This window comes from Haliaeetus albicilla, chromosome 12 (genome assembly GCF_947461875.1).
Source record: "Haliaeetus albicilla chromosome 12, bHalAlb1.1, whole genome shotgun sequence".
Classification (NCBI taxonomy): domain Eukaryota; kingdom Metazoa; phylum Chordata; class Aves; order Accipitriformes; family Accipitridae; genus Haliaeetus; species Haliaeetus albicilla.
This window is the reverse complement of record NC_091494.1, coordinates 25,883,565-25,900,498: the sequence shown is the minus strand read 5'-3', so window position 1 is coordinate 25,900,498 and position 16,934 is coordinate 25,883,565. Positions and strand designations below refer to the sequence as shown.

The 16,934-nt window shown below is 39.6% G+C and overlaps 1 protein-coding gene across 8 annotated transcripts in view; it reads left to right on the top strand.

Annotated features, from left to right (window-relative positions):
* The window catches only part of DENND4A (DENN domain containing 4A), a 64,759-nt gene that overhangs the window by 43,767 nt on the left and 4,058 nt on the right, over positions 1-16,934 (top strand). For 7 of the 8 annotated variants that reach the window (XM_069798608.1, XM_069798604.1, XM_069798606.1 and 4 more), the window contains 12 exons: positions 807-947; positions 1,879-2,972; positions 3,893-4,103; positions 10,912-11,006; positions 12,046-12,221; positions 12,340-12,486; positions 12,956-13,166; positions 13,419-13,673; positions 14,192-14,309; positions 14,468-14,494; positions 15,018-15,180; positions 16,744-16,808. In XM_069798608.1, the coding sequence (XP_069654709.1) occupies positions 807-947; positions 1,879-2,972; positions 3,893-4,103; positions 10,912-11,006; positions 12,046-12,221; positions 12,340-12,486; positions 12,956-13,166; positions 13,419-13,673; positions 14,192-14,309; positions 14,468-14,494; positions 15,018-15,180; positions 16,744-16,808 (2,703 nt within the window). The remainder of the gene's footprint in view (positions 1-806; positions 948-1,878; positions 2,973-3,892; positions 4,104-10,911; positions 11,007-12,045; positions 12,222-12,339; positions 12,487-12,955; positions 13,167-13,418; positions 13,674-14,191; positions 14,310-14,467; positions 14,495-15,017; positions 15,181-16,743; positions 16,809-16,934) is intronic. The other variant, XM_069798610.1, reaches the window with a different exon arrangement.

Below are 16,934 nucleotides of genomic sequence, written 5' to 3'. Positions count from 1 at the left end.
TGTTTTCTTTTCACCACAGTCTTCCTTCTAGCATTAGTATTTTTTCTTCAGTTTGCTTGAAAATTTGTGCATTACCCATCATAAGAACATACATGTAAGATAGCAGGCAGGTTATTTAGGTTTAATGAAACTTTTGAGGATGCAGGAAATCTGAATTCTGCTGAAAGCTTGTATTATTTTTAGTCATAATTAAGACAAGTTTGTGGCTCTATATAGTAATATTATGTGCTGAAAATGTTTTGTACTTTTGAAGACAACTTGAGAATATTAAGTTGCTTGAATACCTTTAAAGAAGTAGTTGTCTGTTTTGGATAGCCACCTGACAACAGAACTTGTCCTTCATATCTGAAAGAAGTGAATATAAATACTGCAACATTTGCTTCACTTCTCTTGTGTAGTCATGGTCTTGGGGGTAATGAGATTTGTATGAATATAGGTTAATTGGCCCTGAGCTCTTTCAAAGGCAGGAGAAAATAATCTTATGCCTATCTTTTGCAAGTGAACAAGGGTGGTATTAGTCTCCACAGCACCACAAATTTTGGTATGCAAGTACTTGTTACTTGGACTCTGTGTACAGAAGCTTATAGAACTTCCAGTTAGAAAAGTAATGCTGGGAATTAAATATCCATAGTTCAGTTGTTCCATCTTGAAAACATCTACCCAAGTAGATATCAGCCTGTGCATCATGGGATGTGTACAACATGCTGTCACTTAGTCCTGCATAAAACATCTAATAGGTAATAGAAACGAGATTTAAATTAAGTTGCTTTGATTCTAAAGAACTGTCTGTCCTTTTCTACGTACAGTGTCTGAAGCGGAGAGTGCAAAAGGGAGTGGTGACTGCCTACCTAAACTAAATTATCAGAACTCAAGTAATCCCAAAGCGGCTTCTAGCATAGTGCGGCTCAGTGGTACAGTTGACAATACAGTAGCAGAAGCTAGCACGGGTGAGTGGAAGAGAAAATGGATTTTGATTCTTGTGCAGTTTTGTCTATGTATATTCTATTTCTAATAAGAGCTTTAAGCAGTGTGCCTGAGTTCTGTTGTCCATAAAACTTACAGTACTTTATTGGTGTAGTGGCAGTGGCCAATGAAATTTGTGGCAGCAACTTTGTGGGACCGAGTTTAGGCTAGAGTCTGCATATGCTGAGTCAGGGAGATGTGTCTGAATATTCTGCATTTCCAGATTTTTTTTCTTGTTTGCTTTTTTTTTTTTTTTTTTTGCTACAGTTAACATCTGCGTACAAAATCCCAGGTCTTGATTTTCTTCTAACTTCCAGAAACTGATAAATTCCTTCAGGATGGACAAGAGGTTTCTATGCAGTACAATTAATAGAAACTTTCAGGCATTTTCACAAGTCTTTAGTAATGTCAAATCTGGTTATTATAATACTGTCAGCTGTGCTTAAAATACTGTAATATCATACTTTAAAGACTGCATCTTTATGCTCTGGCAAAACAATAGAGATTTCTCTGTCAATAACTTCTTTTGTTGGCTCTATTTCTAATTCATCAGGTTAGAAAGTGTTGCCTTTTTTCACCATTTCCTAGATACCTTTGCTGTCCCTAGCTTTCAAACCTCTTTAAAATGGAGTAGGTCTCTAAAAGAGGAAACCAAATGTATCTTGTTGGTGTCTCTCAAAGTACTCTTGAGTTGTATGATTTGACTCCCTTTTCAATGTTTTATCGTCTGACCCTTCCTAAAAGTCATGAGCATGGTCAACTCAACTTTTGAACCACTGGCACAATTAACATAGTGAATTCCAACTGTGTGTTGTAAATTGTTTGAAAGATGAGACAAATTAGCATTCTTTTGTAATTTTGTTTAGTTTATTTGCATAGCAAGAAATAAAGCACCTTGTTTCATCTGTTTTTCAGAGAGTTCTGTAGGATTGCTCTTTACATCATCTTTTGAGGATGCCAGTGAAGCAGAAGCCATAAAAAGTAAATCCTTAAGGAAGAGACATAAAAGTGCAATAGAACCTGACTTAAGGGAGATACCATGGGAAGGCAGGAGCCGTAACCTGAGTGGAGATGGCTTGGTGGGACTCATGATAAATAGAATCAATCAGGAAGCAAACCCTGGAGAAATTGTTGAAAAACTAGGAGCTGATGCCAAAATCCTGTCTAGTGCATTACAGAAAAGCATAAGGCCAAAAACTCTTAATATCAGAACTTCCTCTTTAGGTTCTAAGAGAGAAAGCCTGGAGAAAGAATCTAGTGATGAAGATGCAGCTTTTGATTGCAGTTTTACAGATAAAACAGAATCTCCTGTTATCTTTGACCTGGAAGACTTGGATGCAGAACCTGAAACATCTACAGCAGTGAAATCCTCCAGTGAAAAATCTAGAAGGCTGCAAAGAAAGAGCAGCTTTCCAGTAAAGCCAGTTGAAAAGACAGATGTTGAAACTGGATTTGATCCACTGTCTCTGCTCGTTGCTGAGACGGAACAGCAGAAAGAGGATGATGATGAGGAGGATGATAGAAGTGTTTCTACTCCATCCGCAAGACGAGATTTAGCTGAAGAAATAGTCATGTACATGAACAATATGAGCAGCCCTTTGTCAAGTCGTGCCCCAAGCATTGAGTTGCAAAAACCCTATGATGACAGAAATGCTAATAAAAAGAGCCCAACAGTAATCCAACCTTGTAGGAGGTCCAGCCTTCCCCCAAATTCCCCAAGGCCATCCAGTCTTACCAAATCCAAGAGTTATCACGCAAAAAATGAAGAAAGGCCAAGAGACAGGCTGTGGTCCTCCCCAGCTTATTCCCCAAACAGTCCAGCAAAGGAACAGCCACAGGATGCAAATAGTGCATTAACACTTGTGTCTTCACCATCATTCAACTTGGATATGCTGTTAACACCTAAGTTTGATGTTCTAAAAAGCAGCATGTTTTCTGCTGGAAAAGGGGTTGCAGAGAAAGCTAGCAAGTGGTACTCAAAATTTACAATGTATGCTGCATCCTCAAAGGTAAACTTTTATTATTATCCCCCCCCCCCCCAAAAAAAAACCCCAAACCCCTAAGTTCCTATAAATTAAGGAAAAAGCTTTGTAAAAGTTTAATCACTGACTCCTATGCGACGAATCCCCCCCATTTGAATGACATGCATCATGGTAGACTATGTGCATTAAGTTGTTTTAATCATGTTTGAATTGCCAGGATCCTAATTTTATTGTCCTGAATCAAGCAAAATTTTGGTATAGCATGGATTCAGAGTGTATTTAATGGGAAAATATAAGTATATTGCAGTGTGTTGACAGGGCAGAGAAGACTGCTCTGCCTTCCCTTATTTACCTAAAGGAAAAATACTTAAATAAAAAATGTTTTTAATTCTTTACTGCTTTTATGAAAAAAGGGAAATCTGCTTCTATTGATTACCAAAGTGATTTAAGGCTAATTTTGAACTGAGGTCATTTGGTTAGAAAGTTTTGCTGCTACCAACTCAAACCAAGACTCATTTTGTTCCCAGTCCTTGGGAATGAAAATAGACGCAGTTTGCTGTTGTTGTATTGTCCTAACATGCTTAAAACCAATCTGAGACTAATTACAGTGTTAATGATGCTGTGCCTATTCTAACGTATTCCTATGACTGCTGCTAACTTTTATAGCAATGTTTGAAAAAATTTATAGGATTAAAATGTTTAAGTTTTCATTTAGATATTTTTATTAGAAGAATCTTTTAAAAAGAATTCTCATGTAGCTACTTAACTTTGAGTGAAACTTGCCTTGTTTTACATCAGTTCTGAATACAGCTCTGAGCTGAATGATTTTTCCAAGGAGGGAAGTTCATGCCTTGAGTTTATTGAGACAAAGAAGGCTACCTCTTATTTTCAGAAATATTTTTGCTTTCCTTTTCGTTTTCTCAGTAGAATTCGTTTTCTTCTCTCAGGATCAAAATTCAGATCGAGCAAGTGTTTCATCTCTTGGAGCTCTGGACTCAGAATCTACTTCTCTAACTGATGAAGATGTCTGCAATGATTTTGAAAGTGCTTCTCCTCAGGAGAATACCACATCAGAAATTAAGGGTATTGGCCTCAGCAGAACAAGCCTAGAAAGCACAGCTTCCCACGATGGCTCATCAAAACAATTTGACCAGTGTGGTAAGAGATAGCTTTTGCATTGCATTCATCAATCTGGACAAAAATCTTCCAGTTTTAGAAGTTGTTCTTTCATAATTCTCAGTTTGGGATCAGCCTAGTCATTAGTCCTTTTTGTGGAAGAAGTAAATTTTTCTTTTCCTACCTGAAAACTATTACTCATACAGATATGTCCATACCTACGGATATTTTTATTGTAGAACCTTGTTTTGGGTGTTCCTTCTTGTGGAATAACTTGCACAGTAACATCCTGTCCGTGAATAAGTTTCTGGATGTTACAGCTATGCAAATAAGAGCCCTTGGGTCCTTCAGTATTCATGTAATCATCTTATTTGTGTAAGCTACAAATCTCCAGAAAACATCTACAAAAACTTTCAAATGGTAATTTTTAGTCTGATTTTGTTTTCTAAATGTAGTAGAAACCTTTTTTGGAAAATTGTTATAATTTTCTATAAGCCAGTGTTGAAGATGATTATCAGACAGACTTTTTTTTTTTCCTAATCTGCGCTGGATAGTTGCTAGTGACTGTCATCAATCTCTGTGCTACTGTTCTTATGGAGAGTACATACCGTCCTAAGCAGAACCAGGTTGAAAGGAAGATCTGTCTACTTAGATCCCTCCACTTAGCACCTAGAAGAGCATGCCCAGCTTTGGCTTCCAGTTTGTGGGATGTGGAGGAACCGGAGAGGGGCGGTGGAGGCTGCCATCATGGCCAGGGGGTTGGGGCACCCTGAGGCTCAGGGGAGGCTGGCTCGTTTAGTGTGGCAAAGAGAAGTGTCACAAGCAGCACCTCTTATCCTTCCCCAGTTTTTGCACAGTCAGAAAGTGTGGGTATGAATTACTTAATCTGTAAAATTTGTTTCCAAGCTGTCAGGGATCCTGATTTAGAAGTGTTTTAGATCACTTAAAATCACCATCAAAGGTATTGGCAAAAGTGATTTTTAACAGGAATTTGTAAAAGTGCCACTTACCAGAGTTTGATGGCAAGGTTCACTCTATTACTTACTGTATAGAAGAGACATACAAAAGAAAATCAAGTTGGAGTTGATTTAGAATGATTTACACGGAGACAGGAGATGCAAAAAAGTAAGGGAGACCCTCCCGTTGAGTCACGAGGTTCAGAGTGGACCCCCTTGCTTTCTAAACTCCTTCTCGGAGAGGAGTCTAGGTGCGGCTGGATCCAGACTTAGTCCCAGACTTGGTCAACGGTTTATGGCTAATGGAATTATATGTGCACAATCAATCCTTTAGATCACTTAGTTAGGAATTCAAAGTTCAGCATGCTATTAATCACTTACCTTCTGTCCAGGCATCCAGTGCTAGTTCGCTCCAAAGTTCGAACTCTGGATTTCCCGAAACAGAGTCTCAGGCATCGAATCATATAAATAATTTAATGGAGTGGTACAGCAGCAGGATCCGCTCAAGCTGGGTGCCTCTGGGGAGGGACCGACCCGAACAAAGAAATCCCTGGGCAATTATACCCTTACAGACTATTCACCCGCCCCTCACGCGCTCTTCACACTCTCTTCACGCGCCTTCCACGCACCCTTTGGTCCAATAGTGATTCTGGTCTGAGATCTTCTGACCCCTTATTGGATTCCTTCACTGTCTCCAGACAGGCTGTTATCTTGTCGAGTTGCAGCTGCTGTTGATGGTTGTAGCCTTGAAACCTCCTTATTTTCTGATTTACGCTGGCTCTGGAGGCCCCTGTTTTGACTAAGTAGGTACATGTTCAGTACAAGTTCAGCAAATCTAGCTACTCATGCGAAGTAAGTAAAGCCTAAGCAAACAGCATACTAAATCACACAACATTATAACTCTAAGTGATTAATTCTATTTTAAAACTTACTTATTTAAGCTAAACGACTAATACCTCTTAACAATGAGAGGCATCCCTGCTCAAGGGAGAGTTGCCTGGCGTGCAGTCCAGTTGCCGTTGAGGGAGAACTCAAATTGGACTCATCCAACGATCTGTCATTGGTAAAGGATCTCGTTGCTTCAAGGAGCAACCTTGAGAGGTGTTCCAGCTCAAGGGGAGATCGCCGCCATGCAGCCACACTGCCTAGCAGGGAGAGCTCAAAGAAGGCTCGCTTAGGCTGTCATATTTATGGGATAAAGTGGTCGGCTCGTAGTCAAATTGCACACAACGGCAGAGGTATGCACGAGACTCCTTGTACCCACAACTTCCTTTGTTCTCGCTGTGTTGCTCTGCTCCTTTGTGGGTTTCCTAGAGGAGTTCTTGGCCCAGCTACGGCTCAGGCCTTTACCTCCTTTGGAGCCTGTACCAAACGACTGCTAGTTTGGTTAAGGGGGGGTGGAGTGCACCCGTCACACTCCACCCCGTGACTACAGTCAATCCACTTATCAACTCATAGAGTGGTAGTACGGTTACCTCTTGCCTCTATGTCATAAATATGTGGCGTTTTGCAGATCAGTGGTAAGAGTCCAATTATTAGATAAACTGTTTGGTTTAAGTGCCAAATTAATGTTATTTATATACTATGTTGGCACACTTGCTGCTCCACAGTAAGCTAATAGCTTTTAGTATTAAATATTACTATTCATTAAATCATTGGGGTATTCCTTATGATGAGCAGGGAGTATTTGCTTAGTTATGTACCAAACCTTTACATATAAAATGATTATAAGTAGTAAGCATAATATTGTTAGAGCTAACAAAATCACAACTGGTTGAAGCATTAAATTCAAAGTTCCCGTTGCTGTTGGTGACCATCCAAGAAGAGTTTCCCACCAATGATGTTCTCCATAAGTACGTGTTACTGAAATCTTCAACAGCAGTAGGGTGATGTATCTTACTTTCATCTTGGAGAAGGCTGCAAGACAAAAAGGTAAATAGGCTGGTCTCGGTGGGGTTTTCCGGACAGGTTACCCCGTTAGAAAGAAGGAAAAATCTACCATGCACTAACTAAGTTTTGCACTACTGTTATCTATAGCTTCCCAGGCAAGCGGGCCACAAGGTTTAGTTAGTCATAGGTACAGTTCTAATTTGTGGTAAATTCACCATGACGGGTTGCCCTGGCTGTAATGCTGTCAGTTATTGTGGTACATTGGTAATCTTTGAATCGGAGTGCAGGGGCTGCACAGAGTACAAGCACTATAGCCTCCCGATTTTTATCAGGTTTAGGGTTGACATTTGAACTGAAGGACCACACGCTGCCATCTGGCAGGCACCAGGTTCAGCCATTCAAAACGTCGAAACACAAGATATTTTCATTGTGATCTTTAACTGCAAAGTGAATAGACCGCACGCGCTTCTTGCCTGGGAGCCATAAATTAATTTTCACGGTTGAGCACACAACACTTGCTCTGTTCATTCTGGAAATTTTAACTCTTTGCCGTCCAGGTTGCACATGCAGCTTCTCGGCATCCTGTTGTGTTAATATTGAAATTTGTGTTCCCATATCTATTAGCAATTTCACCAATTGTCATCAAGGACCAACTAGAATGAGAATATATGGGCCATTGCTATTTATCCATTGGTAAGATTCCACTTGCTGGACAGGCAGGCCTGGTCGCTGTCCTGGCATTGCTCGTTTTTTGGCCTCGTGACCTGCAATTCCTCCTTAAGGTGTTGTCTCCCTTTCTAGGGACTGGCACCGGAGAAGTTGTAATATGCTCCTTCCTTTCACTGTTATCTCTTTTCTGGAATGCTTCAATCAGACTCAGGACAATGCCAGCAGGCTGCCTCTGAATCAGAGGTGTGGGAATGCCTAGTGCCAATGCTTTCTTCCACAGTTCATGTCTCCAGTCCCGAGGCTCTGCTTTTGGATCTCTAGGCATATTCTCCCTTGGTCTAGTTCCTGTTCCCTGGGAGGGTGTTTGTTTTATTGGTCTCACTTGATCTCCTGTTCGGGGTCTTGGGTCTGATTTTCCAGCTAACAGATCATCCCACCCCATCTCACGGGCACGGTTTATAATGCTGTACATTAATTCTGCCCAGGTAGGGAGTTGGATGCAGGGGTCATGGCTACCTAATCCCTTCTTGCATTCTGTGTCTCTCTTAATTTTATGCCGTTTTGCAATTAAGTAGGGTTTAAGAACTGCTGGGGCTCCTCTAAGTAGTGGTTTTAACATTACATAATCAATTGTGGCAGTTATTGGGATATCATTGGATTCTCTTTTATGCATGGCTTGTATGCAGGCAGCTTTTGTAATGGCTGTAGAGAGCTCGTTAAGGGATCTTATGGGGATTATGGAGGGTTCACCTCGCTCCGTAGCGTCTATTCCTCCAGCCCAATAAGCTACTCGGCTGGTGATAGAGTGGGATCCATTTGCTGGGTTGGGTCCTAAATTTAAGAAAACTCTGGGACCCCAAAAGCCATTTGCTTCATTTCCACTCAGCTTTATTTGGTCACCACCAGTTATGCAGACTCGCCACAAATACTCAGTTGCAGTTTCACCTGGCTTTCTGCTGAATTTTTCTCGTATATTTGCCAGTTGTAACGGATCCCAGGCAGTAGCTCGTACAGTACATCGTGGAACACCACTCCGAGATCCTTGAGACTGTTTTATGTTAATGATGGGTCTGGCTTCATATTCAGGGGGATTTGAGGGAAACAAAGAATCGTTCTTCCCTTGTTTGCTATGATCAGGGTCACCCCATGTATTTCCATCCTGTTTTTCAGTGGATGCAATTAACTTCCTAATCTGTAAAATGTCAGGGGGATGAGGAGTCTGCATAAGCATCATCTGAACCTTTTCTTTCAATTTTTGTTTTTTCTCCTTTTGTTCCTGTAACTGTTTCTGCAGCCGCTCAATTTTCAAGGACAGTAATAACTCAGCTGCCTTTCTGCCTCTGATTTCCCCTCTCAGATCTTGTTTTTCTCTGTTTAGGTTTTTCCTGTCCTGACAAGCGGCTTCTAGGCAGGTGCCTAACATCTTACAAATAATTTCTTTTCCTTTTTCATCCTTTATATGGCCCCCGGCCACCTTTAGCTGTTCTTCCACAGCTTTCCAATCATGCCAATTATCACGAGCCCATTCTTCTGAGAATCTGGGAGTCGGATTTATTCCATGCCTCTGTAAATAATTAGTAATACTACTTGCCATCCTGCTGACTATGCCAATTTGTCACAGATCCTGATTTAGAAGTGTTTTAGATCATTTAAAATCACCATCAAAGGTATTGGCAAAAGTGATTTTTAACAGGAATTTGTAAAAGTGCCACTTACCAGAGTTTGATGGCAAGGTTCACTCTATTACTTACTGTATAGAAGAGACATACAAAAGAAAATCAAGTTGGAGTTGATTTAGAATGATTTACACGGAGACAGGAGATGCAAAAAAGTAAGGGAGACCCTCCCGTTGAGTCACGAGGTTCAGAGTGGACCCCCTTGCTTTCTAAACTCCTTCTCGGAGAGGAGTCTAGGTGCGGCTGGATCCAGACTTAGTCCCAGACTTGGTCAACGGTTTATGGCTAATGGAATTATATGTGCACAATCAATCCTTTAGATCACTTAGTTAGGAATTCAAAGTTCAGCATGCTATTAATCACTTACCTTCTGTCCAGGCATCCAGTGCTAGTTCGCTCCAAAGTTCGAACTCTGGATTTCCCGAAACAGAGTCTCAGGCATCGAATCATATAAATAATTTAATGGAGTGGTACAGCAGCAGGATCCGCTCAAGCTGGGTGCCTCTGGGGAGGGACCGACCCGAACAAAGAAATCCCTGGGCAATTATACCCTTACAGACTATTCACCCGCCCCTCACGCGCTCTTCACACTCTCTTCACGCGCCTTCCACGCACCCTTTGGTCCAATAGTGATTCTGGTCTGAGATCTTCTGACCCCTTATTGGATTCCTTCACTGTCTCCAGACAGGCTGTTATCTTGTCGAGTTGCAGCTGCTGTTGATGGTTGTAGCCTTGAAACCTCCTTATTTTCTGATTTACGCTGGCTCTGGAGGCCCCTGTTTTGACTAAGTAGGTACATGTTCAGTACAAGTTCAGCAAATCTAGCTACTCATGCGAAGTAAGTAAAGCCTAAGCAAACAGCATACTAAATCACACAACATTATAACTCTAAGTGATTAATTCTATTTTAAAACTTACTTATTTAAGCTAAACGACTAATACCTCTTAACAATGAGAGGCATCCCTGCTCAAGGGAGAGTTGCCTGGCGTGCAGTCCAGTTGCCGTTGAGGGAGAACTCAAATTGGACTCATCCAACGATCTGTCATTGGTAAAGGATCTCGTTGCTTCAAGGAGCAACCTTGAGAGGTGTTCCAGCTCAAGGGGAGATCGCCGCCATGCAGCCACACTGCCTAGCAGGGAGAGCTCAAAGAAGGCTCGCTTAGGCTGTCATATTTATGGGATAAAGTGGTCGGCTCGTAGTCAAATTGCACACAACGGCAGAGGTATGCACGAGACTCCTTGTACCCACAACTTCCTTTGTTCTCGCTGTGTTGCTCTGCTCCTTTGTGGGTTTCCTAGAGGAGTTCTTGGCCCAGCTACGGCTCAGGCCTTTACCTCCTTTGGAGCCTGTACCAAACGACTGCTAGTTTGGTTAAGGGGGGGTGGAGTGCACCCGTCACACAAACTACCAACTGTTGTAAAAGAAGAAAGCTGAACATACGGAAATTCTATGTTGGTAGATTTTATTTTTGCCGTTGTTGGTGCTTGGGAGATGGCAGACTCACAGTCCAGCTTCACGTTTCTTTCTGTTGAATATATCTTATTTGTTGCGTCTTCTGTCACACATTTTAGAACTGCAGTGTTGTTTGACCAGAAAAACAGTTTACTAAAAATGCATATTTTGAATAACTAATACTTTGGGTTTCTTCTGTTAATAGGTTCTCTCTCAAAGTTCCCTTTACCTGACAAATCAGAGTTGGTATCTTCTTGCAGTACAAGTAGTACCAGTGTGTTTCAGAACTACGCTATGGAGGTACAAGATGATTTATTGATTTTAATTGATACGCTAAAAGCATATGTCTTTAAATATAAATGCTGTCTGAATCTTTGTTAAAGTTCACAGCTTAAAACTAATCCAGTGAAAAACAGATAAATATTTCTGTGACAGAGTAGGTTTCCTTTCAAATGCTGCTCTATAAATGTCTTTATTGTAGTCACATCTTTTGGTCTTTAAAGCTGCAGTTTTCAAAAGTTTGAGAACTGGATGCCATTGAATTCAGGTATCTGAACTGTGCAGCTAATTTTGCTTAAAGTGAAAATATCAAGTCTTTAAATAGCACTATACATTTAAAAATACAGAATAGATGACTAGCAATTTCTTGTTGTAGCTTCTAGTAAGATCATTTTGCTTTTCACTGTTACACTGCGTTTGGGTGGCTCTTTTTTCTTTTTTTTTTTTTTTTTTTTGGTTGTTTCAGTGGATTTGGATTAGTGACTGGTCATTTTCATCTTTTTTTCCCCTCATTTCTATTATACTGACAGTTACTACAGAAGATTGTTTAAATTCTAAGAATAATTTATATAGCTGCATAAATAGTCCTGTATGGTTATGTTTGCAAACAGCTTACAAATGACGTTATTGTCAATAAAAATATTATTGAATAACTGGCTGGTTTCACTGTGGGAAGCTATAAAAGGATCACGTAACCCACTTAGCTAAAGTATATTTATTTCATGAGCATAGTTCCAGATCCCAGTCTACTTGCTACAATAGAACAAAGGCCTGCATTTAATGAATTTTTCAGACAATGCTCATTCCAGTCATTTATCGTATCAGCTGTCTGTTAATGCAGTTTGGATTTAAGATTTAATAGTTGTTCTGAAATATGTAAGTTTATACCCAAATGTTCCAACCTAAAGCCTGGGAGCAGATATGTGACTGAACTTGTGTGCAAGTGGTGAGTAGTAGTCTTCTAAGGGCAAAGATTTTGGCTATAGTTTTAACTGCTTTCTAAAAGAGTAGTAGTTTTGAGAATGTGTTATAGTGGAGTTCTGTTATCTGCTGTATGCAGGTCCTCATCTCAAGCTGTTCACGATGTCGAACTTGTGACTGTTTGGTTCATGATGAAGAAATCATGGCAGGGTGGACAGCAGATGATTCAAATCTCAACACCACGTGTCCATTTTGTGGCAATTTATTTCTGCCTTTTTTAAGCATAGAAATCAGAGATCTTCGGCGACCTGGACGGTAATAACATTATTTGAATTTTCCTCAATTTTGAATGCTCATAATTGTGAAGTGGTTTTTGTTTGATTTTATATTTTTTTTTTTTTTAGATAATACTAAGCTTTTGCTTTCCCTGCAGTTATTTTCTGAAGTCCAGCCCTTCTACAGAAAACATGCAGTTCCCATCACTTTTTTCAAATCAGAGTGGGAAGTCCTGTAACACTGCAGCTACTGTTGGCCTTGCTACATCTCTAATGTCTGTTCAAGAAGATATAAATTCAAACAGGTAAACCTGCGTTCTCTGCATGGAAATTGCTCAGGTTCTCTGCGGATATGCATGTATTCCTTACCAAAAGAAATAAATTTAATAAGATACTCTCTGAAGAGGAGAAATCGATTTGAGAGAGGATCTTCTTGGTGCTTCTCCTATATCTCCAAGTTGGCCACATCATGCTTTTTCAGCATGGTGTTTACCATTTCATCCCTAATATAAAAATTCAAGTAGGCATCTGTAATTCTGCAAATTTTATGAACTCTTTTAGGATGTTTGTGTTCATTATCAGTGCAAGGGGAAATAAAACTTGCAGTGTAACATGAACGAGTGTGGTGGCTGACAAGGTAGAATTTGAGGTGTCAGGTCGATTTTTTCCAGTTTATTTCTCTCTGTTTGTGAACATATTTGAGCACTTGGAGTAAAACAAAAAGCTGAGATTCTTAACTTTTTTTTTTTCCCCTTCCCCCCCACCCCCCCCCAGCAAATCAAAGCAGCATGACAATATTTGTGCCAGAAGTATCCAGATCCCCTCAGGAAGACGGCAAAATACCTCTGGGTCAGAATGTACAAGTCACCCTGTAGCAAGGAGTATCAGTACTTTTGGTCCATTGGAAGAAGATGAGAAGGAAAACCAGAAGATCAGCCATATCATTCCTACTGGTAGCCTGCCTGCTACTTTGCAAGGACCAACAGTGTGTAGTTTTTCTACCTTAAATGTAATTTTTTTAAAGTGTGCAATAGATTAGAGAAGTGTGAAACAGCACTAATTGGGAGAATAGAACTGACCATACCAAATTATGAGAAATACTAGGTTTTATTATTTAAACTAATATTAGTTTGTAGCTTTTAGATGTTGGTGTGTCTCATACGGAACAAAAGCATTCATAAGACTTTGTAAAGATAGTTACATTCCAACTAATGGCATTTTTTCTTTTTTACCATAGGATTCCTTGGGCCTAGAATGGCGCTTACCTAGTCCTGATCCTATAACGGTTCCTTATCTCAGTCCTCTAGTGGTATGGAAAGAGCTTGAAAGCTTACTTGAAAATGAAGGGGATCATGCAATAACAGTGGCAGACTTTGTAGATCATCATCCTATTGTGTTCTGGAATTTGGTGTGGTATTTCAGACGCTTGGACTTGCCCAGCAACTTACCAGGATTAATACTTTCTTCTGAGCACTGTAATAAAAACTCCAAGGTATGGAATCAGTTAGGAAATATTGACATATGAGAAGTGCTTGTTTTCCCGTATAGGAAATCATTAAATAATTCAGTAACTCTTAGAAATGTGTCTTACAATATTCTGGGCTCAGTCCTGAATTGGTAAAGAATGTGTCAACTGAAGGAAAGTATGTGTAACTCCAGTACTTGGGCTCAGCAGTACTTGTGTGGGGTGTTTAGCTTGTACTAGTCACATTGTAATTTATGATCCTCAGTTATAAAGAAGATAAGTTTCTAGTTGGTTTTATTGCAGTTTGATGACTAGTTAAGCAGTAGAAGGAAGTTCTGATTTTAGGACTGTAGGAAGATATGTAAAATACTCATTTGCTACATCACCAACATACTGTTCAGATTGTTTTCTCTGGTTTTGCAGCAGTTCTAAGATTAAAGCTTTTTACCATGAGGCCTATAGATGTGAAGATATGTTTTAAATACAGAAGTCCTCTGTCATGACTTTGTAATAAAATATCTTTATGTATGCATTCTTCTGTTCAGATTCCACGAAACTGTATGTCAGAGGACAGTAAATATGTTCTTATTCAGATGCTATGGGACAATATGAAATTGCATCAGGATCCAAGGCAGCCTCTGTATATTTTGTGGAATGCTCAGAGTAAGCTTTGTTTCTTGTGGTTTTTGGTGGTGTTTTTCTTTTAAAGAACAGTTTTCATTTTGAGCAACTGAAGAATGTGTTTTGAAAAAGATGGCTTTGTGGATAGTTCACACAAGATACATAACTGATTTTTGATCATACTACTTTTTGTTTTGCAGGTCAAAATCGCACTCTTTTGTTTGAGAGTGAGTGTTCAGTTTGGTGTTGCTATTCTAAGTTTGTGTGACTTGTTTTGGGAGGGAGGGAGGGTGGTTGTATGTTTAGCAGTAAACTGCTTGAACAAGTTTAGTTTTCCAGCATATCTGTTTCAAATCATTGACCAGTATCTCCAGTGGCTTTTTCTTAATTGGGAAGGGAGGAATAAGAGGGAATATGTTTCAGTGATACACTGAACTTGTATTGACAGTTCATCTACTTAGCTTGTTTTCTTATTTTTAGAATGTGCTTACTAAGAATTTTGTTGCCAGTGTTGGATCATATGCCTGAATATAGCTCATGACCCATTACAGCTGTTGAGTTTTCTCCTATGTGTTTTTTGTGTTTCTTACGTTGATATTATTTTGACTTGATGTTTATTGTTCTTTGTTCACTACATATTTGTCAACGTTTTCACAGTTTGTATAGCTTCCCACCTTTTTTTTTTTAACAACTTTCTACTTGCTGCACAAAGAATATATTTATTCTTACAGCATTTCTAATGTTTTCCAGCCCAGAAGTACCCAATGGTCCATTTATTACAAAAAGATGATGACTCTTTTAATCAGGAGCTCTTGAGAAGTATGGTGAAAAGCATTAAGATGAATGATGTCTACGGACCAATGAGTCAAATATTGGAGAGATTGAACAAATGGCCACATATTAAAAGACAGCGGTAAGAATATGAACATGCCTAACTGGAGCAAAGTTGGACAACAATAAGGCTATTGTAATATGAATTACATTTTCATAGTGTGTTTTTTAAAGAAAAAAAGCAATGGTTTTCAGCAGTGTTCTCAAATTTATCAGTCTGGTCACAAACTTAGTTTCTCCATTTTATTTTTTTTTTTCTAAAATGTTTTTCACTTTTTCCTCTCTGTCGTGGTTTAACCCCAGCCGGTAACTAAGCACCATGCAGTTGCTCATTCACTCCCCCCCCCCCCGCAGTGGGATGGGGGAGAGAATCGGGGAGGGGCGGGTGAGATAAAACTCATGGGTTGAGATAAGAACAGTTTGGTAGAACAGAAAGGAAGAAACTAATAATGATAATAACAACAATAATAAAATGACAATAAGAATAAAAGGATTGGAATATACAAAACAAATGATGCACAATGCAATTGCTCACTACCTGCTGACCGGTGCCCAGTTAGTTCCCGAGCTCCCCGCTGCCCCCCAGCCAACTCCCCCCAGTTTATATACTGGGCATGATGTCACATGGTATGGAATACCCCTCTGGCCAGTTTGGGTCAGGTGTCCTGGCTGTGTCTGCTCCCAACTTCTTGTGCCCCTCCAGCCTGCTTGCTGGCTGGGCATGAGAAGCTGAAAAATCCTTGACTTAGTCTAAACATTTCATTACTTGGCAACAACTAAAAACATCAGTGTGTTATCAACATTCTTCTCATACTGAACCCAAAACATAGCACTATACCAGCTAGTAGGAAGACAATTAACTCTATCCCAGCTGAAACCAGGATATTCTCCCTCTCCTCTTTACAGACACCTCTTTTTCTTCTCACCTCTGAATGATGGGAAGTCAAGTAGGGGGTGTGTATATGTGTGTATATTTTGTTATTAAATGTTATTTATATGTTAGTGTCTTTTTTAAAAATAAAAAACCCTACACTTGTTCATAGGGTGCATGGGTGGATTTTTGGGGTTTTTTTTTAAGTTTCCAGTAGAGAGCAGAAGAGGAGCTAAGAAGAGAGGTTAAGTCTCATTTAGGAAGTTTTTTTCCATTAACAGTGGAATTAGTGAAAATTATTTCCTATAAATTTCTATTTCTTGCCTGGATTTACTGATTCTTATTTACAATAGGATATATAGCAGTCTTTTCAACAGCTGGAGCATTGACAAGGTGTTTATTTGCTTGTCTGCCTGCTTTTTCAAGATAATGTAGAAATGCAGAAAAGCAAGCTCCTTACTTGTTTGTCAAATTTGGTGGAATTTGGTTGAGTGCCTTAAGTGCATGCTTCACTCTGCATGCACTTGGTGCAACATCCAGCGCATCAGTGGACGTCTTAAGGACTTACCACGAGTGATATCCATATGTGGGGAGTCCAGGGCATTCTCCAGAGGTCAAATGACAACATTTTGGAGGTGGCAGTCGGGAATTATGTTCAAAATGCCACTTTTTAAAAATAAGTTATCTTTAAACGCTTCAATCTATTTTTAATATAGACTGTTTTGTGATATATTATTGTAGTATATAAATTGACATTTCTTTTTATCATTTAAGGAGCCTTTACAGAGAAATACTATTTCTTTCACTTGTTGCCCTAGGAAGAGATAACATTGATATAGGTAAGTTTTATAAATTATTCAAATAAACATAGGTGACGAATGTATGCAAACTAGGTTTTCAGCTTCCCAAAAGAAGGAAAAAAAAAAAATCTGTAGATTAGATGTGTGCCATTCTATGGTAAGTGC